We start from the raw sequence: 27,111 nt of genomic DNA, 5'->3' as shown, positions 1-27,111 counted from the left end.
TCTCCGAAAATGTCAGCCTGCTTAAGGGACTGGCTGACAATTCATGAGTGGAAACTCTCGGGTCCAGATCTTGATCCAGCTCAAGTACTATCGAATAACTTGAATTAAGCTGTATATGCAAGAAACCCCTAAATATCTCACTGTTAGATGAGAGAAGTGGGTCAAACTTCCATTTGGACCGATGTAACCTTCGACGGATGGATGTCTACGAGAAGTATTTCACTAAAGCTGTTTCAACCTAAAGGACTAACACTAGCTATGACTAGGTAGGATGTCGTAACTTTCTTTTGTTTAATGGGTAAAAAGAATTATTTTTTTAATCCCTATGCAGTAAAAATATACCCTTTTTTTCCTGCACAGCTGCAACTAGGCAGCAGAGGAAATACATGTCATTTTGGTTCTTCACAGTACAGCTCAAGCAAACCAACATGCGCTGGAAAAATCCTGCAGATCTTTGAACCGTGCATGTATTAAGTCATAAATCACAGCTGTAGGGCCTTGGCACTAAGTACAGCTTGAAGAGCTAAAAATGCATTGTGTTGTACAACATGGAGTAAGAAAAAACAAAAAACAAAAAAAAACCTTTCTCTCTTCACTTGTATAATATTCTGTTCTTACATAACATTTAACACCCTGTGCACACACAAAGCAAACATTCTCAGCTAAGGGAGTTTATACAAAGGGATTATTAAACAGTCATGTTTTCTATAGATAATAAACACTGTTCCACAGATACTCAAAGGGGCTACTGGTCCCAGGATGGAGATCCTGACTCCCAGGCTGATTTGTCTCCAAACCATCTGTCACCATCTGAGCCTCCACAGGCACTTCCCCTTCTGTGTGTGACAACACCTCGACACACACTCATGCAGTAAGAGCATGAACTCTGCACATGTGTGTGCACTGGTCATCTGTGGTGGCTACACGCGCGCTAACACACCATGGCAACAACATGGCATGTTCATTTTTGTACGCCCGACGTTGTAATTTAGAGGCACGATTTGGCGTTGAGACGCACAAAAAAAACAACAACTACGAATCAGGTTTTCTGGATAATTTGGAAAGCAAATAAATGAAAGTGAAATAGTTCTTCCAGCAAACGAGCCGGGGTTAGGCGGTCGTCTTCCTTTGAAGAGAGAAGAATGGGAACTAAATGGTCAAGAGTTTCGGGTCAGCATGAGGAGTTTACGGCAACTTAATGTGGTTCGAGCCACAGAACATGCAGCTATTTGTCTTTCTATCATCAACAGGTGAGCTCTGTGTATCTCCTGTTACTCCAAGCTTATTCGTCAGCTCGTATCGCCCCCATTTGCATTCGCTCGCTCTGGACCCCGTTCCTTCAGATGATTTAATTGGCTGAGAACTGTTTACACAGAAACGCGTTTTCACCCCTCGCTCCCCGTAGACGATCCGCAGAGTCATAAACAACTTTAGCAGATGAAGAGGCTTTTTTTATCACTCTTGCACAATTTCCACAACACGCTGGGAGGTTTATAGCATCCCATATTTAAATTACATTTGAAGATTTGACATGACCGGGGAGCTTTAGCACCCTAGATTTAGGCCCTGATGATGAATGTGTCTATACATATATATATACATATATATATATGTTCACTGTTCTTACCTGGAAACAAACTGCCTGCTTCTTTTGAGATATCAAAGTGCTCTAGCTTGTCCATGGTGAGGCAGGGATAATTAGAGCCGCCACAGATGTTGCACTTTGATGTCAAACGTCTCTTTTGATAAAGCAATTACGCATCTTGATTTTCATTTGGCCAAACAAGGAAACTGTCCTTTCTTCGAATTGGGAGCCAATAAAATCCCCGGAAGGAGCGACGGTTGTTTAAAGTCATCAAACTGACAAATCGGGTCAAGTCCACGACCCACTGCAGTCCCCAATGTTAGCTGCTACTGCTCCCACTACTATCCCGCTTGCATGCTCTGATAATTCCCAATGTGAGCCTCACAGAAAGGGGGGTGGGAAAATAAAAAAATTTGCCTACGCCAGCAGCCCGTGCCGACGCACAGCCAGGCGGCTTAAGCCTGGACCCAGCCCATTTTGTTGTCACTGGCTAACTGGGTTTGCCCGGCTGTGACCCACACTGTGCACCCCGTCAGAACTTCACTATTCACATATGAGGATCAATATTAGAACTGATTAGAGCTTGTATTTGTTTTTCTTTTTATCATTTAGGTTTGTTAACTTATTTTATCTCTGTTAACTTTATTATGTTATTGTTAGCTATTATTTTTATTTCATTTGTAAGATTTACGTTTAGATTATTTACTAAAAGCAATATTATTTTTGTTATTTAAAAAAAATTGACTTATTTGTTTTATCTATTTGTGTTTTATTGATTTATCGTTTATCTACTCTTAGGGCTGGACAGTAAATCCAGAGATATAATTTATATCAATAGATAAAATGTCTGATAAAATATTCAAAAATGTCACTGAGCTGCGGAACCGCACAGCACTCTGGGAAAAGGAGGCTTTAGATGCTCAACCTGACACGGCCAACTAAGCAAGGTTGTTAACAGCAGCAACTAACTCCTTCACTCTTTGGTTACCTAGCAACTCACTCACTCCTTGGTTACCCAGCAACAACCCGTGGAGTAAAACTAACAAAACAGGAGCACGTCATGAGTTTGGTGGTATTTCAGATAATTAAAACTAGAAACTAATCAATAATTATTGCTATCCACTTATATGAAATGTTCATATTGTGATACTTTCAGCCATATCGTCCAGCCCCTTCCAATATATTTTTTTACATCCAGCAGAAATGCTGTTTTGCTTAATTTGTTTGCCACTTGACACACAATGAAATGACAATTTGTTGATATGACTATACAAATATAAATTTGAGCAGCACTACAATGTGTACTTAATCTATAGGGCAGTCTACAGGACCTTGTTTCTTGTCAAACACAAACACACTACACAGAAAAAAGAAAAAAAAGAAACGGTGTTCCTCTGATGCCAACATGTGTGGATATCAACTTTAATGTCACAAGCTGCACCACCAGGTCGAGGTATCGCAGCCTGTTTCGCGAGGCAAGGTGACAGGAAGTGTGAGAGAGAAGATAGAGAAGGAAGAAAGAGAAAGAAACAGCTGGTGCAGTCTGGCCTTTTGCCCACGCCGAGAGGACAGCCAGAGACAGGCCTTGAGCTGAGGACAAACACTCCAACAAAAAGCAGAGAAAGACTTTCAGAATCATGCATTTCTCCAGCTGATGAAGCCAGAGGTCCAGTTAGCACAGAAGCAGAGCGTGAAAGGTTCAAGCGGCCACTAGGTACATGGGAAAAAAAGGAGTAAATTATTAAAACATTTGAAATATTAATTGCATGAGGGTGAAAACATTGACCATTTATTCAGTTCAAACAGATTTTGTCAATTATTCAGCTAAAGGAGAGGCAAACTTCTGAGTTAAGAAAGTAAATGAGACATTAAACTTCTCCTCAGACTTTGACCTTACATGAAACAGCCTTCAGCTCCCTGGAGCAGCTATCCTACCCTCTTAATTTAGAGTCTAAATCAAAACCACAAGAAATGCATCACTCTTGTGTACAGTTTGAGGTAATTATTATGTAACTCTGAACTGACCGAAACACAAAATGCTCATCAGCCACTTAACAAGAAGCACTTACACGTACCAAGTCCCAGATACTTCAGTAAAGTCGGTGCAAAATGTATGCTTGAAAACGCCACAGTTTTAAAGTGCACTAAGGTAACACAGTTCATTAGTGTTATGTGGTTGTGTCCAACTCAACTCAACAGAGTTAAGAAAGCTACTACAAAGTGTTGATAAAGTGTGTGGTAAAACACACAAAGCACATATACAAGTGTCTGTGCCTCGTCCGGTTAGCTGACGTGCTAAGCTAGATTTAGCAAGTTTCTTCCCCGTTTTGAAATCTCGTTTCAGTGTTGCTCCAGCGACTGTGGACACATTTTACATAAACAGTTGGGTTTCTGCTTCATAAACTTCAGGATATGTTTCGGTACCAGTTGTTGTAATATTGAATACGAGGTGTTTCAGCTGCTCTCTTCTGTGAAAGAGAGATTATGTCCTCTCTTTCACTGTGAAGATCACTGTAAAGTGTTTAAAAACATTTAGTTACGGAAATCCAGATTTGTTCGACTTTTGCACACTGAAATAGGGCGCTAATTTTAAAATGTGAACGAACAATTAAAAACAATATCACAGAAAGTGGTCACACAACAACTACTGGAGTTGGATTTAGTCAGGGTGTCGAAAATGAAAAGATTGGGAGACACCCTTTTTAAAAAAAAAAAAAAAAAAAAAAAACACACTTCTGCATTTAAAAACACACACCACTTCTAAGGGTTTCTTTCCCTCTCTAAGTGAGCAGAAACACACATGCAGAGGACTTAGATAAGTAGTGTGGAGGTGGGGAGCTGCAGACTAAATACAGAAAGAGAGCATCTAGAATTATGGCAGCTGAGGCTGATTTGGCTCTGCAAACCTCCTCCCCTCCACTTCAAGAGAATTATTACAAACCACATGTCTAAATGTATCAGAACACCACCATACATAGGTATATATATATATATATATATAGTCTTCTATGTTGCAACATTGGAAGACTACACATTAGTTCTGCTTGCAAAACTAAAACCAATGAATCAATATCAGTAAAAATCTGCAAACTTCAACCCAACTACTTGGACATATTTGTTTGAAAGCCCAAAAACAATACATAGTATGTGACAGTTGGCAATATTTGCCTCCCGTAACAGTCATTCCCAAACATCAGCAAGTGGATTTGCAAAGCATTTTGTTCTTGAAAAGCAGAACTCCCAACAGAAAATCCCACACTTAAATAAAATAAACAAAAAACAAAACAAAACACACACACACAAAATAACTGGCATCCATTATACTGTAGTAGTGGACGTCAGGTGACACACCTAAACAATGGAACATGAACAGTAGTGGGGAATAAAAGCATATAGCAAAAGCTAACTTGCATGTCAAACGAAGCCTCAGCCGCATGGTATTAGTTTCAGCGCTCCAGGGCTAACATCTGTATGCAGACGCCGTCAGCTGCCAGATTGCAGAGACAAATGTTTCTTCTTTTGAATCTGAGGGCAGGTTTTTCAGAGTACAAGCCTGATAAAAGAAGAGATTGATAGACAGCACTGGAGGGCAAACATTGACAATTTTGTGTTACCAGCTGCACACGCGTGCGTGTGCGCGCGTGTGTATGTGTGTGTGTGTGGGCGTGTGTAGGCGTGTATGTGTGTGTTGACAATATGGCCACATCAAGGACATCCATTGCTGTATGTTCCTCATCTTGATCCAAAATTTTTAAATGGGTATTATTGGGCATTATGTGAAATATATGTTTCTTCTATGCATGTTTGAGGAGTCCTTGAATCTCCCGTGGCAACCATTCTGGGGTTGCGTTCACAAAGCGCCGTCTGTTTCCACAAAGCTCCACTTTGGAGCCAAGTCATGCTTGATACATGCAGCATTTGTGTACAACGGAAGGTAACACTTACTTCATTGTGCCACAAAATGGGTTTACGTGCCTGGAAAATACAGAGTGCACAGAAAATACGCCCTTTAAGGACACAGGTTATAGACACAAAGTCATCACAATATTTTGAGGATAGTTTTAAAGGATCGTGGTTCGTTAGAAAAATGTAAATTGAACATAATTGTCATTATATGGGAGAGTTCTTTAACCATAATGTGACGGATGCCTCTTGGACAGCAGTCCGGACCCAACAGTGTTCAGCTCTTACGTACTGGTGCTTTTCTAGGCTAAAAGCATTCAATGGCTTTTAAAGCCTTCTCCTTTGCAGGCCATTATCCACCAAAGCATGTTAAACCCTTGACTTAATCGTTTATTATTGAAAACTCAGCAAGAAGCCTTTCCTCCTGGTGTTATGGGAAAATGGTTCACGGTGAGATGTAAAAATGTAGGTTAAGGATTTGTCAAGTCAGCCGCTCTGTGGTGTGGCTGAATTTAAAAGGGTAAAGCCGCAGCAGACCGGGACAGCGGTGCCTTAAAGGAGACGTCCATGCTCCACAGTGGGAGTGGGAATGTGTGTCTTACAACCGTAAATAGTGGTAAAGGTCCACGCAGAGAAATCAATATCAAGAACTTATAGAAAACTTTCTATATTATTAACCAAATAATTCCCTACCTTGAATTCCCTTCAAGGTAGGGAATTAGTAACAGAGGCACATTTTCATGTTTAGTCCACAAAATGTTGTGCATAAATTTGCAATAAAAGATTAAAGTGCACAACTTGTTAAATTATAGAATAGTAACTGAGGTTTTAAAAGATAAATCTAAAAAAAAAAAAATTTATAGCATGATGATGTTCCTTCATTCTGTTGGTTCAGTATTCAGAAAGTTTCCCAAACACATCATTGCCCAAACGTTTTGTCGCATTGGTTAAATTTGTCAAGTCAAAAGTGCCTGTCGGCCATAAAAAGTATCTTTGTTTAAATAACTAGAACAGGATTTGGATTTTCTTACAAAACACTTGATAAATTTAGCCAAGTTTAATAAACTAATTAAGATTTGTGTGCGCCCAAGAAAAAACACTGACTATATATGTGATCCTATCTACGATGAAATAAAAGAGAAAGCAAAAAGCATTGATTAAAAATAAAAACTCCACGTCTGCATCCACCATCTGTGCCATGGGGCCAAATTAGCACCATTTTTATATTGTGGCATTTAAAGGGGCAGTACAAAAAAATCTCTCTGTTGCACTTTAGACACTGCATTTTTTCCCCCATGTCCTAAACTAAACACAAGTTTAGATTTTGCTTCAGGAAATTATTTACAGAAACTGGTTTAATGAATCAAAATAAACCTAATTCTGTGTGCAGGTTTTCGTGTGTTTTAAAAGCACCAAAACACTCATCGCCCTGTACTATTGACTGTCTGTTTCCTTTCCAACATTATGTATGGATCTGGTCTCTATTCACAGACTTTAAGACACACACAGCAATATAAACACTGCATTATGTCACCAGTCAGATATCACAACCATCATGACAGACAGTTCTTCTGCAGCCAGCGGCTATTTTATTTTCATGAAAACAGCCACCTGCGTTCACCTGACATGAATGTATTAATACGTCATTAATGTTAATGCTAAAAAACAGAGAACTCAGTGTAGATCCCTGAGGTACACCAAGACAGCAGTCAACTATTTCAGATTGTATTGTTTATTTTTATTTTTTTATCTTTATGGCAAGGATAAAGATCTAGATGGGAAAAATATCCAGACGCCATTGTGAAGGTTTCAAATCTCTCTAGATTTATTAAGCCTTTCTATTTTAACTACAAAAATTAAAATGACATAACTCAAAACAGACAAACTTTAGCTTAGCCATTACACTAAAAATGCCCTTCAGTCTGGTAAATGGTAAATGACAAGCTTTTGGAGGCAATGTTTGGATTGGTTGCAGGAATGTAAACTAACCAGGTTGCTAATTACTGAGAGGTATTACAGAGTAGACGCCACAAAACAGAGAAGCACTCCTTGTTGCACACTAGCCAATCTGAAAAGGTCTTTTTCTTTTCTTTTTTTTTTTGCTTATTCCAAACACATGAATGTTTTTGCCGTTGGCATCTTGTGTCAACCAAAAGCAGACACTCCCCATAATATTAAATGTCTAAATTCACATTTTCAGTGTTGTGTGTGTGCGTGTGTCTAAAACCAGTGAAAACTTGCTGTACAATGACAGCATTGGGACACGATGCCCTGATTAGCAACATGAAGATATTACCATCACTTAACAACATCTTTGCACAAAAAGGTGTGTGGAAACTTCTTAATCCAGGTCAAGCTGTGACAAGGCCTGCTGCTGGTCACGTGATTCTATCGACAAATCAGTCAAGGGCATCGGCGGAAAATCTGAGATTTTGGCAGATGATGCTGGTAGGAATATTTCGAGATAACAGCAGTAGACTGTGCTGTTTACGCCACTGCTTGGAGCCACCTCAAGTGTCACAACTAATCCCGAGAAAGCACGCACGCAGTGATGGAGCAAAGTGTGGCCTCGTTTTAAAGAGCAAAAGGCCATGTGACCCTGCACTCATGGACAGAAAGGAAAAGGGATGAGAAAGTCTAGCAACCGGGTCAGACATGTTTGGTTTTGCGAAAGCCGATGACATGTCCGCATGGTGTGTTCGCTTGCAAAGGTTTTAGCTATTTCTCGAAATGAATTAAAAGCTAATGCCAAAAAAAAAGAGGCAAAAATAGAAATACGAGAGCAGGAAGGCATGAGTAAACCCATGTATGCGTGCTCTACATCACAGCTGAACTCCAAGCATGTCAGCGTAAACGAATCTGCCAGCAACGATCAGCGCTCTTGCCTTGAATTTCAGCAAGCACAATAGTTTCATGCTCCAAATTAAAAGCGAGGCTTGCTAATAGCATTGCTGGGTAATTGCAGTGGAAACAAACAACAGTGCAGACCCAATGCAGGGGGTGGGGGGGTTATCTCCGTAAGACAGTCCACTGTGACTCACGGCTCCAACAATAGACCACACATGGGAGCAGAGAGATAAGTCTAACCTACAAACGGAGCAGTGATACTCATAAAACATTGATTTAGAAGCGCTGCAGTGGACCAATCACGTGCCATGATCCCTCCACACCCCCTCACCAACTACACACTTTTAAACCAGTCACTCAGAGCCAACATCTGACTACTTTCACTTCCCCTCCATTTGTCTGTGGCTACAGATAGTAGATGGAAGCGTGTACCTGGTGACCTACATTGCCACCGGTCACTTCTACGCACAATATGGTGTTAAAAGCAGCCCACAGCTAGACTTGAGCGATGGGAACAGAGGCTAGCTATAAAATGCATGCAGTTCTGCTAGCAGGTCTACCGTAAATAGTGTTGATTATGTAAAACAGCAAGGTGTCAAAGGTGCAGGGGGAAAAGGACGCAAATAAGCTCTTCTTGACTGAATGAAGGTAAATCAAGCAGGTCACCCACCTGCTCTTTCACAGATTTCCCGCGATAGCACAAAACCTCTAAATAAGACGAAGGAGGTTGCAAAATGTGATCTACATTGCATTGAAAAAGTATTGCCTAAAATTTTGCCCTACAAGTTTAATATATCTTACTGTAATTTAACGTGGCAGGCCGACACAATGCAGCGCACGCTTCTCAAATAGATGCAAACAGAGAATACAAACAGGAATCAGACAAGCTAAGGTTGGCATGCACTTAATTCAGCAACTCACTTCAATCAATCAACTCTATTTACACCATTAGGTAGATTTGATGGCACATTTTCTTTAAAACAAAGCTCAAGTTGAGCCAGACTTGGCTTCTGAGTAAACCTGAACCGCAGTCTTTGAGTATCGCCATGCATTTTCAAATGGATATCCAAACACATTGACATGAATATGCTTTGATCTATACCATTTCATTGTAGATCTGGCTGTATGCTTAGTGGTTGTCATCATGATGGAAGATGAACTCTGACCTCAGTCTCAAACCTTTTGAAGACCGACGTGTATCGCCCAGTATTTAGTTACGTCTATATTCATATTTGGACATCATTTACAATGACCCAAACTTCCTGTCCTTTGAAGTTAATAATGCTGTCCGACAAACTTTCAGCGAACAGCTGAATTTATACTGAGAGTAAATTACAAACAGGTGATTAGGTAACTTCCAGAGGCAATTTGTACTATAAATTCCTTTTATTGATCTTCAAGTAAAGGGTTGCTAATTACAAATGCTTGCCACTATATCCCGACGCTTGTTTGTTAGGGGAAAAAATTAAACATGCATCTCTTTACATCCTCCTCTACAAAATCCCAGTAACATACATTGAAGTTTGTGGTTGTGACAGGAAAAATTGTGGGGAAATGAAACTCACTGCGTATCTCACTGGCAACAACCCAGGGGGAAACTATCCCTTGGACCTGTGAGAAAACAAGCTTCACTGCCATTTATGTGCAGATAATCGATGCTCGTTGCTTTCAGTTGAGTATAAACAGTGTTCCCCACAGGCTGGATCTGACTAACGTGCACTTTTTACACAATATTATTGGCTTCTGCGAGGTCCTCTTTCAGCTTTTGCACCGGACAAACGACACGTAGGGATTCAGAAGGCATGGAGGCCAATATTAAACTCTCTGCAGGCGGTAATATCTGCGGTGCCTCGATGCTGCGTCTCGCGCACAATGCATGAGATATTCCAGTGTAGCTTCCACAGGCGAGTGCTGGACTAAACGAGGCAGAGAAAAACAGCACCGAATGGTTAGGAGTGTCAGTTGTATTGATCTGACAAATGGCAATTCAATTCAGGCACAGGTCCAAAAGCAATATACAGTAGAGATGGTCAACATGGGCAACGATCTACATCTAAACTCAAGCTTGTCCAAACAGCTGACTCAGCAGGACTCGGCAAATTGCATCCACAGTGGATTTTCAATCTTTTTAAAAACAAAAAACAAAAACAAATTGTTTTTGTGGTAAAAGTGGCCTTTATTTGCAATATATTAGACAGGAAATGGGTAGAGACAGAAGGAAGACATAGCTACATCCGAGGCGCCACACAAAACCCCGGATTTTCCACATTTAATATATCTTGCACAGCTCTGCTGAAAAGCAAACACAACTGTTTGGGGGTTAAAATGTAAAAAAAAACAAAACAAAAAAAAAAACAACGTTCATTTAGTTAGAGACGTTTTCAGTCCGGTTGACAACACGATACACAATACTCCCAACGTCAGAAAAATACAGCAGTAGACGATCACATGCTGTGCAGAAAAGAATTCAAGTGTCATTAGCAGCTAGCATACAGCACATACCGGCGTTCCCGAAATGCTGCCAACATGAGCAGTCTATGTCCACATGAAGCCAAGCAGGAACTTCAAGACTAGAATCTCGAATATCTACAGCTCTGGAAGAAATTGAGAGAAAATATGTTTGATTAAAATGAACATTGTTCTTTTACTCTATGAACTACTGACGACAAGTCTCTGAAATTCCAAGCAAAAATTGAGTATTTGCATAAAAAGAGAACTGATCAAACTAAAAAGATGTTTTCAGACCTCAAATAATGCAAAGAAAACAACTTCATAGTCATTTAGAAACTACAATGCTAATGTTTTAACTCTGGAAGAGTTCACAAGTCAATAATTGGTGGAATAACCCGGAGCTGTACGTAGCGTTGAAGTAGCGGTAAAAATTCCTATCAAATGCTCACGTGGAAACAAACTTCTGTAATCGTCACACTTCCAGGAAATATAATAGAGAAAGAAAGACAGAAACTGACCACAAGCCTTTTGATGGTAATTCATAAAATAATTAAAATATAGAAGAAGTTTGGCACAAATACAACAATAAACATTGGCATCTTAAACAAACAACTTGTAATAGAGTTTACTGAGGTATCACATAGGTCATATTTTTCCCCACCAATCTACGTCAAAGAGGCAGAGACAATAAGTTGAGTTAGATCTGCTGTTTCTCACGCTGAATAATTTAAAACTACACACCGTAAGATATTGGAGAACCACAGTAGGTAACACGTCAACCCCTCGCTTGATGTCATCAATATAAACCAAACCGCTAAAAATAAGGAAAATCTTCTTTTCTTTTCTTTTTTTTCAGGTTTTATGAACACAAAATGAGATGTCTCCGTTACTGGATGGAAAACATAGCAGAAGAAATAATTCTGGGATTATGCTCCAGCTGCAGAGTGTTGCTGGAAAACTACATCTGACTCTTCACTGGTCTTTTCACAACACAGACTCTTGACTACATGTGCAGCTAAATATAGCCTTTCTTCTCTCTTCAGCACGCAACTTCTGAGCTAATGTGGGCCGCCAGGCAGTGGTGGGCCTCGGTGTGAAAAGAGGACGTGCTTTCCAGCGGAGACGTTCTCATCGGCGGATGGGAGCTGCGCGGCGATTGAGGCTCAGCCGCAGACTCATACCAGTCCGCATGACTTCCCACGCTGATGTTTGCTGATAACGTACCGGAATTAGGACCACGGTGGGTCTGAATGTGAGGGCTGCAGAAAGAACGAGTCTGTTCTCAATCCCCAAACATTTCTACACCAGATAGGAAAGGCCAAGGACTCTTGAAATGTGATCATATTTCTTTTTCTTCACTGACATTGTGAAACACTTTCTCGAGCCGTCTCTGCTGCTCAACTTGCACACAAAGGTACAATCTCTTTTCCAACTGCTGCCTCTTATCCTTCCATTTCTGTCCATTCATTCCACACTCGTTGATCCTTATTGCTCAGACACTTCAACCTGAAAGCTGTAAATACTTTGCAGTTCAGCCACCTGTGTCTCAAACTCGATATACTGAGAGCGATCATTTTCAAAAGACTCTGGTTTGACATTAATATCAAGCTCTAGGAGGTATCAGAAGGTGTCAGTGTGCTTAAAAAATTGTCATTGAGATTTCATGCTGAAATAGATTCGTTTTATGTATTGGGGGGTTGATGTTTGGATTCATCATCATTCCAAATCTTTTTAAATCATCAGCATGAAGGTCCCTCTAGAAACTCAGATACCAGTCTACTATCTGTGATTGTTCTTCTGTGCACGCCTTGCCAAACCGCACCAAACCTATTGTATCCCAGATCGGGCCACAGGGGTTACCACAGGGACAAATGGTGAAAAACAGAGAGACTGCACCTGCTTGCTGCCCAGCTGTGTCATGTGGGCTGTTCAGCATTCTGCGCAGAGAGCAGCTGAAACGCCAGTTGTTAAAAACTTACAACGTTCAAACCAATACACTTATAAAAGCAGAAATCTTTTTTCCCTCAATTTTGCCAGCCCACTGTTCGGAGATTTCTTCACGTCGTTTCCCTCAGTGGTTCTTGGTGCAGGACCGGGTTTTACCAAGTGGTTCAGGTCGTTTGAAACAGTGCAGTGTTGAAGCAATTGGTGACTAATCGAGCAGAGTTTACCTAACAGATGTGAAAACGCCGTGGATGAAACTCTGGTTGGGACAAAACACCTGAAATCTAGAAAAAATATATATAGGAGAGTCTACATGCAGCAAGGAACTGGTCCACTGAATACTGCTGGGATGTAGAGTAAGTATTCAGTTAATACACAGGATTGATTGAAATAAAGTAAAGCAGTGGAACTAGGAATCACCTATTCCTAAATGAGTTGAATTGGTATTGTGTGCAAAAAGTCCTGATTGGGACGTATCTAACTAATAAGCTCATGGTGAGGATATAAATTAATAGTCAGTCAGCAAAACAAATGATTGTAGATTGCTGAGCCACTGAATGGGCTTAGTCATTTGTTGTCATTCAGAGACAATGTTGCTTGTGAAGATGCGAACCAACACCCGCAAGCCTTGAAATTCATTTTGCTCTACTTAGAGACACAAACATACACACACACACCAAGAGGACTGAGTGAAGATAGCTGAGAAAGTAGCAGCCATCGCTGCCTCGTCTGCTTGTGAACCACAAGGGGCAGAGTAAACAAAATGTTTCCTATTACCGAGTTCACATACACGCATACATGCATCGACGCATGATCCATTTCTGCAGATGGATAAATTATAGGGAATGAAATACTCTGTGGCACAGTCGCACGAGGCAGAGGAAATAAAGAGGCTTAGCTGGAAGGGTCATAGTACTTCAAGGGGAAAAACAAACCCAAATAATTCACATTGCATTGCAGCATGCTGCATAAACACACAATTAGGAGAACTGCTTTATAAATGGAGCACAGCAAAAGACGTAAGACGGTTCTCTGCAAGGCTAACAAGAGCAAAAGACCTTGATCCTGCTATGAACTTTTTTGATTAAAAAAAATAAATAAAAAGCTTTAGTTTGCTGTAAAACTGATAAATTGTTGGCACAATACAATGAACCACACCCAAACCATCTGAATCAACTTTCTGGCGACGCATCTTTTCAGTGATTTATTCCAATTCTCAGTAGATTCTCTCATTAGCAGTTAGCAGACAGCCAAAGAAGTAAAACAAAGAAAAGCAGCCCATTTATATTACAGCGGCATACACCTTCCCCTTCCTCCTTCCTCCTTCACTTCTCCTCTCTAATGCTGATTGAGGACTTGCGCCTCTTAAACACACCAGGGGGTTCAAAGGAAGCTCTTGCCAGGATTAATTGGAGCTACATGTGAGTGTTCAACAACTACAGCTGCTCAACAATGAAGCGGCTTCAATGAAACCAAAAGCCGGTGTAACACAAACTCCCCTGGAGTAAATAGCTAACAAGTGAATGGACCTGTTAAAGAAAACTGGTGTAAGTCAACGTGGACAATCAGTGAGACACCATCTCACCTGTACTGTCCTGCCTTAGACAATAAGATGGATTTTATGTTCTTTGTAAAGTTAATAACTTGAATGCAGTTTGTTAGGATCTAATTGGGGGGTAAGACTACAAACTGGCTGCTAATAACTAAAAGGTTTGTCAATTCTGTGCAAAATAGTTCAAGTTATACCAGATGCCTGCCTCTAAGTGGTATATTTGAAATCTGGCAACATATTTTAAGATTTAAATCTGATCTTTTCTGGGTGTCTTTAATCTGAGTGAAGTTGGCCCCACCACCTTTCTTAATATCTTTAAAATTATTGCGGTGATCATTTCTGCTACATGAACGTAGCACAATTTTGTCTGATTTGAAGAAGGTGGAGGGGCCATCTTCCCTCAGGTGCCATTTTAGTATACATGTTATCTAACATCTGTTTACATGGCTGTATGTTTACGTCTTTGTCCAGCTCGTCTTCTTTGTCAATAGTGGCTCTCTTCTTGCCAGTACTTCACTGAGATTTGTGGAGCGTATCCCTAAAAGTGATGTCGTCTCTGCAGCTCTTCAAAGTTACCTGCCTCTGTCAGGTTAGGTGGACTGTCACATATCTCAAGGTTTGTTCTTGTTTTGCACTCTTCCTGTCTCTGATAGTTTCAAAGATGTCCTTTGAGATGTTCCAAAGCATGGTATATTCTCCCATCACCTAGCCCTGCTTTAGTCTTTAGCCCTGAGAAATTTCCTGAAGGTTTCTATGAAAACATTGGCGTGCATTGGCCTGCCACTGGTTGAATGCTTTAATCAACTGAGCAAGTGTGTACAAGAGCTCTGTTCTTACAGAACGGCATTAACCGCCTGCCTAAAAGTATGTGTGTCATGTTGGTGCATATTTATTTATTCTTGCAACACTGGCCCGTGAGTTTATGCGTCTCCTTGTGCAGTAATTATGCAGCACACAAAAATGTTCACACAAATGATGACAAAACATTCCAGTGGGAGACTCTTATGTCCCCTGACTTCCAGGCCAAACACTAAATGAAGACGTTCGTTCTTCATTTGCAAGCGAGAGATGAAGCCCATCCAAGTTGCGACATTCTCCACCCCTAAATACCGACATCATTAATGTGTCAGAGCATTTGTCCAGGAGGCCGACTCGGTGTTAACAATCCGACACGTGAACCCGTCCTCTGTGTCTGACCAGAAGCATGGCAGGAATCCTGATTGAAAGCTCCAACTGGGGATTGAATGGAACTTGTTTTTATTGGGCCACAAATCAAATGTTAGGGCGGATTTGATTGCTTTTCCTCAAATAAATCATTGTCCACTGACCTAATCTAGTCAGAGGGTAATCTATCCTGCATAATTAGTTTACCAAAATGGAGCTCTGAGGTGCCTGTAATGCTGATTGTAAGGATTTTAGTCTATTAGTCTGTACAAATGGGATTCCAAGAGCTTTCTGGTGAGTGTGAGAGCAATGTTTGGCTTGTGTCGAGTCTCAGCCGTTGTTTTGCAAAAGAGGTTTCTCACTCTACACAAAAATCTAAACTATATCTGTGCTTTAAGCAGCAAATGTCAAATCATACCATTATTATTATATCTACTGATGACTGCTTACTTAATACCAGCATCTGAGGATGCGAAGAGGATGCTGTGATGCAAAATTGTCAGAGGACACAATATTGCTTTAGTTTACAATTACGTCAATCTAGAATAATGTAATTGGGATATTTCCTTTGGGTAAAATCAAAAAATAATAAATGTCTTGGATTTCAGGCATTTAGGAAGACAGACCATTGGGTCAATAATGTTAAAACATTGTTTTTCTACATGTGAAACTGTATAATATGAACTTCGGACATGTCGAAATATTTAGAGAAGCCCCATTTGCCACTGCTAATGGCAAACTGAACTCATAAATTGTATGAGTTCAGTTCAAATGTCAAAGCAGAGACCCAATAATAACACAATTTAAACTCATGCTAAGATATGCAAACACTCTGTCTGCGCTGATGAAGATTTCCCCCAAATCCTGGATTCCTGCTGACAGCAGCCTTACTTCCTGGTTATTTCAGCTGATAATTACTTTACCAATTTTGGATACTCAGAAAACATCGTGAACTTTCATCATTGGGTATTTCATCCTGAAATATGAAAAAAGGAAATAGGGAGCAAGCGTCAAAAGTGAACCGCTGTGAATTCTACACCCCAAAAACCGATTACAGACTAGACAACGTCTGTAAGGGGTTTACAGACTTCTGTGCAACAAAATCAGAGCATGCAACTATTTTGCTCTGTGACTGGAGATCACTGAATGAAACAGTGAAAGCCCACTGCTGCTCCATCAATGTCTTTTCAGCTCTACTTAAAATGTGGCTGAAGTGACTCACTCTTGCTACTTTTACTCTTTTTTTTTTCTTTTTTTTTTTTTACATCCATTTGAATTTAATAGTCACTTCTTAGCTTTCGAAGTCGTCCTGGTCAAAGGTTGGTTTGAACAGGATCAGATACATGATGTTGGCGGTCACACTGACCCACTGCATGTTTCTGTCCTGATTACCTCCCAGATGGCAGATGCAGTGTGGATGCGAAGAGGATGCTGTGATGCAAACTTTCCTGCAACTGCAGCCTGCATCATCAACCTTTGAAGTCTCCCAATGGGGGTGTGGGGATACGGGTGTCTGTGATGAATCAAGCTGAGCCATAATGAATGTCCCTATTCATGTCTGCTTTGATGCAATTCCACCTGACTGATCTCAAATCACAGAACAAAACAGTGAGAGGCCGCCGACAACGCCGTGCTGACTCACAACCCGACGGAGAATACCGAGCGACTCCAAGGAGCCCTCCAGGACACTTTTCTCTGTTTTTCTCTCAGCTTCATCCTCACGTCTTCCGCTCTTACTCTGCTATCACTCTTGAAGCTAAAATCAGAGGCTTTGTCTTCGGTTTAGGATTGGCATTTCAAAGTAAAAGTTTCCGACGTCTTGCTTCTTCAGCACACACCGCGCTGCACTCGCAGTAGCTCATCCTGATTGTCACCCATAGCAAAAAAGTGAGCAAAACGTGACTGGTGGTTTGTCCACTAAAAGATGGGAATTTACACATTTCATTCGAGAGTAGCGCTTCTTATCTCTTTGTGTCCTTTTGATCGTCTGACAGTCTTGAGCTGAAAGTTCATTGCTCTATGCACTGCGCCTGTCACAATAAGCTATAAATCAATTAATCGCATGATAAATTAGAGCAAACTCAATTATCTTTATTTGCATGTTTTATCGTTTTTCTCTTTTCTCTTTTTCTGCCTAAAACTGGATGATTGAACTCTTCACTTTGGTGGTTTTGTCTCCCTCAGCCCTTTTTTTGAAGCACAGTTTTGTTTACAGAGTGGTCATTATTCATTTTATTTGTTGTTTTGTTTATTTATTGTGGATATTTAAAATGTCTTCCAGTTCCAGTGTTAAATGTTAATTAGAATTTGAAGTTTATTGACCTTTTAGAATGTGTTCTTGCATTACTACCATTATATTACTTGAAAATGGTCTCAAAGCAACAATATCATCGTTTATCGCGATAGCTTCAGGAACCATTTATCATCCAGTAAAATTTGTTATTGTGCAGGCCTATAGAGCACAACTATATGAAGTGTATAAATATTGCTGAAGACAGATGAACGGCATTTATTTTTGAATCTAAATTGCAGGGATTTCAGAGAGGCTTGTATGCTTTTCTTTTCACATCACTATCACATAAAATCCCATCAGGTTACGTTGAGGTTTGAGATTTTCATGCCACAAACTGTAAAAACGTTCAAGGGACATGAATACTTTTGCAGCCATTAATCATTACAAATGCAAAACAAATTTCCAGCGGGATGAATTTGGCTATGAAAATTAGGAAAATGCCACTTTTTCACATTAGGCTGAATAATGTGTGAACCCATTATGTTGCCCCGAGTTACCGACATTAAAAACCCAGGAAACATGGAGCGTTTCTTCATATACAAGAACCGTGAGGAAGTGTTTTTTAGGAATTTACGTAGACAAAGTAAACCACCCATGAGCCGTTCCTGCTGTTTTAGGTTTCAACTTGAGATGCCAGCATTTGGGTTTTTACCAGAGCAGTAACAGTAAATAAATAAACAGGGCTGTGAGGACAAAACTCAGCTTATAAATAAAAAAAATAGTAGGTTAAGAAAACATTAAGTCGAGGTTTTACAAAATAAAGAGTGTGCTTATAAGAAGTATGTCTTGACTGCATTTTTTTTTTCTTTTGTTTCTACAAACTTCCTTAAACTACAGTCCTGTTTTATCCGAGCAGAAGTTCAGCGTCACGAGAATTATGCTTCTTCATCAGGATGCTCAGGCACAGACGATAACATCATCTGGTTGCCTGGCAACCTGGAGTTGATGACAAAATTTCAGGCAGTAACAGGAAGTCCCTGTGCAGCTGCTAAAATGTGCCACATACAAGCATTAAAGAATCATAACAAAAATTGTAGCATTTACTTCATTTGTAATATTCGACTTGATGTCTAAGTCCAAGGTCAATAAGCAAATTTGTGTATCTTCATATTTCTGTAATCGTTCTTTTTTTCTCTCTCTCTTTTTTGTAGGGCAAGGATTTTAAAATCTGCTAATTCAGAATATCAAAATGTTTTCAAGAAGCTTTAAAATCAAACCCAAGGACATAATCAGTCAGTCGTAGCCAGATACAAACTGGAATAGGGGTTGAAGTTTATCAAATTTTATAAATAAGTAAAACTACCTGCACTGCCTCAGCTCATTGTGAGAAAAGTATTTCATTGTGTGGTGTCCTCTGTTCTCACTGTGCAGAGAAGATAGCAAGAAAAACAGAGGAGGGCTGACAACAATCTTCCTTAAGAAAAAAAAATCTCTGGTAGATTTGAAAAATTAAACAAAAACTAGTGTTGCATGTTACCATTAGCACGTCAGCTAACTGTTCAGAATCAAAACGTTGCTGAGAGAGACATATGTTCAGAAACAGAAATCTGATGAGCAGAAAATCTCCTTGGGCCAAACACAGTTATGCTCAACAAATTAGGACAACCAACAGCAAACTGTGTCTTTCTAATGTTTGTCAGTATGTGGATAAGCAAGTACGACTGAAAAACGTTTTCCATGTCGCACCAGTCACGTGTTCAACAACTGGATGCTACTTCTGGCGGAAAAGACAAAGAAGACGACAGGAAGTGGCAGGAGGATGACGGTGCGGCTGGTTTTCTTTTTTTTAATGACTTGAATAAACATATTCATGTGTGACTAATTGAGTTTCTTGTTTAATGGAAACACAGCAATTGCGAAATTGTGGTTTTTTTTCGCCACGAGCAGAACATCGACTAAGTTTTGCACACATTTGTAACGGAAACGCAGCTAATGGGTGAGAATGGTCGACGACTACAAGATGGATCTGACCAAAAATACTTCCACCAAACACGGTTACACTGAGGATTAGGAGGTAGATTGTTCTAACTTGGTCCTCAGCTGGAGAATGGTATATTTTTGTCCAATGACTAAAAGGCTGTTTTTTGTTTTTTTTTTGTGGTTGTTTGATTGCAATTAATTAATTTTCCTTCCCAGAAATGAATGAAGAAGTGGATATTTAATGGGGTTGTCCTAATTTTTTTAACGACTGTATCTAGGACAAGAAAATCCTGAACGGAACATCTCTAATGTTAATAATTATTAAAACAAAACGAAAAGATGAAGCACACAAATTCCCCAAACACAATAGCCAGTGAAACGCAGCAGCTCCCTGAGCCTGGAGGGCGGATGACAAAACGGTGAGGCCCAGTGCTGTGGGCCTCGCAGCAGAAGAGGCAGATGCAGCACTCTGCCGCCTCAAGGCATCAACGGGTAATCAAGCTTAACTAGGCCTCTTCATCAGCGCCCTCTGAAGCTTTAACCTTATGACCGACTCACACACACACACACACACAAATACGCACTTCCAGCAAAGTGCCAATCACTTCTCTTCCAGTCGTAAACAGCAAAACGAACTGAGACGGAGGTTTCAAACCGTCATTAGAGTGTAAAAACTCACAACATTAGCGAAGAGAAATGTGTCTGCTTTTTTTTTTTTTTTTTTTTTGAAAACCACATCAAATGAGATGGTAATGTCTATAGTAACAGACAGAAATTTATATATGCATATATAAGACATAAGCCTTTTTGTTTAAGACATGAAAAAACAGCAGGATCCAATAACCTTTGACAAAAGTGCTTGAAGAAGAGTTTGGCACTCAGACTACTTGCTAGCACCTGAAGTGGGACACAGCGAGTCCTTCCGCAAAGAGAAACAGGCAGCTGCTCCCTCTGTGGACAGCTCTCTTTTTGTTATTCTTTGGCCCTCTAATGCTCTTATTTCCCATTTTCCTTTTCCTGATCATCATCCTACACACACAGTAAAATACTTTAGTTCTCTCTCTTTTCATCCATCTTTGCTTTCCTTTAACCTCCTGAGCCATCTTATCCAACCATCAGTGCTCATGTTCGACTGCCTCTCTCGTTTTTCTTCCTTATGTTTTTTTTCTTCTTCTTCTTCTTTTCTTTTTTTTTAAACCGTCCTCTCCTTAATACTCTCCTCCACGTTACTGAGAAGTTTGATGCGAAGGTTTGGACGTCCATATCGATGCGCCGCGACTTAAAATGTTCCCCCACCTGTCCGGTTCTGATTGTTTATGACAGGCCGGCGCAAAGTAGGACGCAGTGCTGAAGAAAAATATTTAATTTCATAAAACTATTTACAACCAAAAATGCTTTTATGTTGTTTTTTTTTTAAATGCCTGACTCTCAGTTTCATTCGGTTTGATTCAGTCCCAGCTGTAATTCTGCTCGGTTGTGACATGGGGAGACACTTTTGCCCTTTTTTTTTTTTAGATACTAAGTTGAATTTAGGTTAGGACTTTCACTAGGCCATTCTAGCAATTCAGTATAACTCTTGCTTTATGTTCTTGGTAGTTGCCTCCAACAGACTTCACCTTTATCTATCTATCTCCATCCATATTCTTATCAACTCTGACCAGCTTTCCTGTCACTGAACCCACAGCACGACTCTGCCGAGGCCAAGTCTCGCTGTATGGTGGGTTCAGTGACATTTCTGCATTTCTCCGTATTTGTGGGGGGAAAAAATACACAAAAAACCACACATAGCATCGCTTCCAATTCGCAACTACGCACTACTCTACATGTAAAAGTCGTGCAAGCACACATAGAGTAAAACATAATTGTCTTGTCAGTGGAAACCACCGTACTTGCACAGAGGAAAAGGAAAACAGCATTGGCTCATCTTCTCCTGGTTAGATGGCTGAATGGACGACTCCTTCTGACTCTTATGTAATTGTGAATCTGTGGAAACAGCAGAGGCTGCTGCCTCCTCACAGACGCCGGCGGAGCAGTCTAGTGCCGAACCATAGGGACTAAAATAGTTTGTCATGTGTTCATTATCACTTTCCTCTTTCAAGTGCTCACCCCACATCCAGAAGCATTCAACACAAGAGGCCCGTCGAGTGGGTCCATGCGAGCACGTATGTGTGGGTGTGCGAGCGAGAAACGGAGAGAGAGAGAGAGAGGGAGGGAGGGAGGGAGAACGATGGCTGCTAAAGGAGAAGAAGAGTATGATGTATGATGAGGATGAGGTTGTGGGATTGTGATAACTTCAAAGGTTATTATTATTATAACTGCAGGCTGAAGCCATGCTCTGGCATCCCTCAAGCTTTGATCATTATGTAAAGCTGTTGTGCTCAGCGTTCGGGGCTGAATACATTACAGAGCGGCTCAACAGGGAAGGTGCGAGCAGGCAAACGCAGACCAACACATTGACTCAGCTCCTAAACGTCTTCAAGTTGTTGTTGTTTTTTGGGGGGTTTTTTTACAGTAAGCGCACCCAATCGTTTTCTGAAGGACATGCAAAGAGCGCCCCTAAAGCCCTCCTTGGCGAGTCGGCAGGTTGAGAGCGACGGCAGACCGTGCACTTAAAGAGACACGCGGCCAAATCGACGAGTTTTGTCCCGAAGCCACTTCTAGCAGTTTGACGTTGCTTTTTTTCTTTGGGGTGTTTTTATGTGGCACATAAACGAGTCATGTTTGTCGGTACTCTTCCAGGTCAGTGAAACAATGCTTCGTTCCATCCATCCATCCATATTCTGTTCATCCTTGTCCCTAATGGGGTCGGGAGGGTTGCTGGTTCCTCTCCAGCTGCGTTCCGGCCGAGAGGCGGGTTCACCCTGGACAGGTCACCAGTCTGTCGCAGGGCAACACAGAGACATACAGGACACACAACCATTCACACACACACTCACACCTTGGGAGAATTTAGAGAGACCAATTAACCTGACAGTCATGTTTTTGGACTGTGGAAGGAAGCCGGAGAACCCGGAGAGAACCCACCATGCACAGGGAGAACATGCAAACCCCATGCAGAAAGACCCCGGGCCGGGAATCGAACCCAGGACCTTCTTGCTGCAAGGCAACAGCTCTACCAACTGTACAATGCTTCGTTCCTCTGGATGAAAAGACACCAAAAATGTTACTTGCGTTAGATTACTGTGACACAGTAAGCCAAAGAAAACGTGACAATAGAATTTACTGTTCTCCAAAGCTATGCTATAGCTTTACTGTTGTCCCACAACCATCTTTGGTTCTTGCTTCTCGCATTAGAAGTTTTCAACTTTGCTTCCTCGAGTTTTCTGTCATCCATTCAGCCTATTTGGAGGAAACAAGAAGGCTTCTGTGTAGTTTTGCATCAATGTGTGATCCATACGGAATGGGTCAGAGAGAACCCAGCAAGAAAATTATAGATACCCGTGTCAAAATGTACAACAGTAATACTATCTCCAAAATAATAGTCTTTGTCTTCCTGTAACCACAGGATGCTGATGTTGAATCTCTGCAGAATCCTGTTGAAAAATCTGAAAACAACGTTGTGTAGAAATTGGCGGCCTTCAATCCCGGGAAAAGCCCCGAATGGTTTTCTCAAACTACCTGTTGGCAAATGTCGACATCTCAGAGCAAAAACCAGAGAGTGTGTGTGTTGGCGCCTCCGCAAAGCCGTGCATAAAACACAGCATCTTTTTTTCCTCTCTCTCTTTTTGTCCACGCCACGTTCATTCAATGATTGTTTTTTCTTTTCTAAGTCTCTGGAAACACTTGAAATTTGCCAGTACTGGCTGCGTTCAGAGACAACGGTTGTTTTTGGTTTGTTGTGGGACACATTTGACTGACTGTTCAAATCCAATCGCATGCTATTCTTAATTAAAGACACTCTCATCAGGCTTTTTCTGGTTTGTGCCACTTTCTGTTCTTTCAGGTGTGAAGGGAGAGCAGCGGCGCATCCCGTCAACAGACACGCGTCGCTGGGCATCTTTAACGTAAACCGGACGCATCCTGCTGACAGAACAGATTACTTACTGGAATTTCGCTATGGATAATTTTAATCACAAGTTGAAATAAAAAGCACTTCTGTTCATCATACATCGGGAGGTTGTTTAATGGGGAATCATGGGAGAATCTGACTTCTGCAGTGTGAGTTTGCCCTTGACATTGTGACTCCAATTCATGTCTAAGGACTGTTTTAGTCCTTAGCCTAAACATTGTCAACACTGACCAGAAACGATCCACTGTAGGCAATGCGATAAAGATAGTTAGTTTAACTTCAACAGATTTGCAACATGATCCCCCCCAAAGTTTCCCCCAGAAAATTTGCTTATCCCAGTGGTTGGGCAGTCATTCATCCAGCGGCCCGTCATGCTTTTGAGTTAAAAAATGTTTGAAGTTGACAGGAAATGTTAAAATGTCACTTGATAATTATGTTATTAAACGATTGGAAGATTAATACCTGAATGCCAACTATAAAGTCTTAAAAAATGCAAACATTTTCAACTTGTTGATTCAGTGAACACAATAATGTCCTTTGGAAGCAAAACCAGAAGCTTTCTTGCCAGTATCCCATTACTTTCCAGTCTTGTGGGTCATTTTTTGACTGAGAAAATAGAAAAGAAGCACAGTATAGTCAAAGATAATGAGCAATAGCTCATTGGCTCTGATAAGCCAATTTAATGTTATTTCCCATTTCTGGGTGACTAATTTGTGCGAGAATTTTGCTAATTTGTTCCACAATTGGGTCCCAGAAAAGCCACAAAAACAAAACACTTAAACCTTTTGAGCTTAAGGATGCCTGATAACAGCAGATTTGCAATAATTCACAGTACTGTCATCTCCTGGTAAAGACCCTTACCTTAGAAAGACCCCTGACTGGAGGTCTGAGTTAGCCTCCTTTATATTTACATCACTGTCAGTGATCTCTCCGCTGTGTTTAGGGCCTCCTGACAGCCTGTTATTGTCTCCCCTATGATCAGTGCTGCTATTAGGGCAATTAGGAGCTTAGGGAGAGGTACCCCTGCTCAGAGTGCCAAGCCACCACTTTTAATTTTCATCTACACATTCTCATCCAGGCTGAAGTTGAAAAAGCAGGCCATCTGCTCCTGCACCTACCTGGCCTGCATTAGCCACAGCACAGTCAAACCAAGGCTGTCTGCGAGATTTAGCACCCAAAAAAAAGCAAAAATAATCAAATGCCTTACACCGTCATGTCCACCTGCAGAGTGAATAATGATAGGAGATGCTCTTATGCTTAAAATAATGCATATAGCAGCAAGGACAGACTTACACATGCACTATAATGTTGTTTTTTTGTTTTTGTTTTTTACCTTCGACCTCCACGCACTGACAGCAATTCCTCTTGGTGTGTGAGCATTAGTGAGGTTGTTTTGTTTTTTTAAAGGAGAGCGTCGAGGGAAGTGTTTGCGTCGTGCATTTAGGTGTGCTATCCACCAGTTTCAACACCAAGGACAGCGGCCGACGCACGGAGCGCCTGGCAGCTATGATCACACACATGCACTAGAAAAAAAAAGAAAGAAAGAAATGACAGATTTATTTCTGCACGGACGCGTCGTAAGCAGCGACGCAAACCAGCCCAGTATGACACTGCTGTTTTCAGCGTGGAGCGGAGGACTAACCCTAACCCCGCGGAAACAAGAACCGGAGACACAAAACTAAACCATCATCGCACAAGAATTTCACCTCAGCAAAACCTCAGCTGCTTCTTCTTTTAAAAAAATAAAATAAATAAAATGCCTCCTGTGCAAGGAGATAGCAGCAGCAGCAAGCAGGCAGACACGTTCTTTTTTTCTTCTTTTTTTTTTTATTTAACCGTAAACGCACCGCCAAACGGCGTCTTTCCAACGTCCTCCTCCGCACCTACCTGCTTGTGCTGGGGGTCGAAGAGCTCACATGTCCCGTCGGCTTGTATTTGGTCTGCTCCTGCTGATGTTATTAGAGGGATGAGCACCGTTATGTGTCTGCCAGCGCCATGTTATTATCTCTTTGGAGTGGAGGACTGTGCGGTCCTGTGCGCTACATCCGGGGCTGCTGGGGAGAGCGAATGAGCGCAGAGCGGGGCGGAGAGCTGGCTGGGTATGTGGAGCACCTGTACTGTGCAGCACCACGGACACTTTCCACTCACGGACACAGCACAACAACAAGGTTCACGTTTGCACAAGAGGTTCAAACTGCTAACCATGTGGTGATAGTTACTATAGCAAAAAGTATTTACAAAAAAAAAAAAAAAAAAAAAAAACAGGAATTGGATATCCCAAGTGTTTATTTTGTTTTAATTCATTGAAAGTATATAGGTCAGAACTCACAGAAAATGTCGAGACCTTCCTAAAATAATGGCAAGAAAATTACTGCTAAATATTTTAATAAATAAAATAAAAATAAATAGAACACAAAAAATAAGCAGCTAATCACAAAGGAATGAACGAATGTGGCAAGACCTGAACAGCACCAATGAACACAGAGATAGGAACCGAACCCGGAATAATAAAATGATTTTAAAACAACTCCAATCCAAGTGAAGACAAAAACTAAAATCCACCAGTGGATCTTGGCTGGGTTTATAACAAAATCAAAGGTGGTTTGTTTCCACTGGAAGTTGTTTTAGGGTGTGAGAGTGTTGATGCTAAAAACAACTGCCTCCTGCATTTTTCCAGGTCTCTACTCAGAAAAAAAAAATAAATAAATGGTTTCAATCGGCATTTGCCGCTTTCCTTTCACTTCAAGGTATGCACTTTGTGCTGGCCGTGCATGTTTAAGTTATGTTTGGACTGTATGACAAAATGCTGAATCGCCTTCTAAAGCACAGTGTTCGCACAGAAATGTGTGACTGCAACTTCCTCGCGTGTGATTCCTCCTTCATGTAAGCAGGAATGAGCTTACAGGTGAAAAACACTTTGGGATCTTTTTGTGTTGTTGGTGGACGTTGACAGTTATCGTGGTGTTTTCTTAGCTGGGCACACAAATTCAAATTCGAGTTTCTCTCCTAAACCTTTGGAACGAACACCACGGACTGATGCAACTTGGAAGCAAATGGTCGCCATCTTCCTTCCTCTTTTATCCACCTAAAAAAAAATTTAAAAATCTCCTGGGAAATGCGAACCCCTGGTAGCGAAGGGAACACCCCCTCTGGCTCAGGACTATTTTCAGCTGAAGCCTAACTTATCATGGGTTTTCTTGACGCCCACATCTATTTTTCACATTTGGGAGTCGTCGGGGGAGGAGACTGCGTTCTCTCACCCACACTGTGTATGAGTTACAGAGTGGGATCGCTTTTGGCTGCAGCAGCAGTTTTAATCACGCTGAAACTACCAGCCTCGGCGTAATTTATTAGGATTCTTAGATGTGAGCAGCCGAAAGTACAGCTTGGTTAGAAGAGAAAGCAAAGAGGATGGGAAGTCTTGCTTTTTGCTTAATCTGAAA

The 27,111-nt window shown here is 41.0% G+C and overlaps 1 protein-coding gene across 3 annotated transcripts in view; it reads right to left on the bottom strand.

Moving 5' to 3' along the window:
* pak5 (p21 protein (Cdc42/Rac)-activated kinase 5) overlaps window positions 1-27,111 on the bottom strand; it is a 78,850-nt gene that overhangs the window by 50,257 nt on the left and 1,482 nt on the right. Inside the window, exon 1 of one of the 3 annotated variants that reach the window (XM_044106030.1) lies at window positions 1,628-1,958. The exons of the other annotated variants lie outside the window; for them this stretch is intronic. Coding sequence (XP_043961965.1) covers window positions 1,628-1,682 — 55 coding nt within the window. The 5' untranslated portion in view covers window positions 1,683-1,958. Of the gene's footprint in view, window positions 1-1,627; window positions 1,959-27,111 lie in introns of those variants that run through there. 3 annotated transcript variants of the gene reach the window in all.

Source organism: Gambusia affinis, linkage group LG22, assembly GCF_019740435.1.
Source record: "Gambusia affinis linkage group LG22, SWU_Gaff_1.0, whole genome shotgun sequence".
In the NCBI taxonomy this organism is placed as follows: domain Eukaryota; kingdom Metazoa; phylum Chordata; class Actinopteri; order Cyprinodontiformes; family Poeciliidae; genus Gambusia; species Gambusia affinis.
Note: the sequence above shows the minus strand (reverse complement) of the source record. Positions and strands in the feature narration are given on the sequence as shown.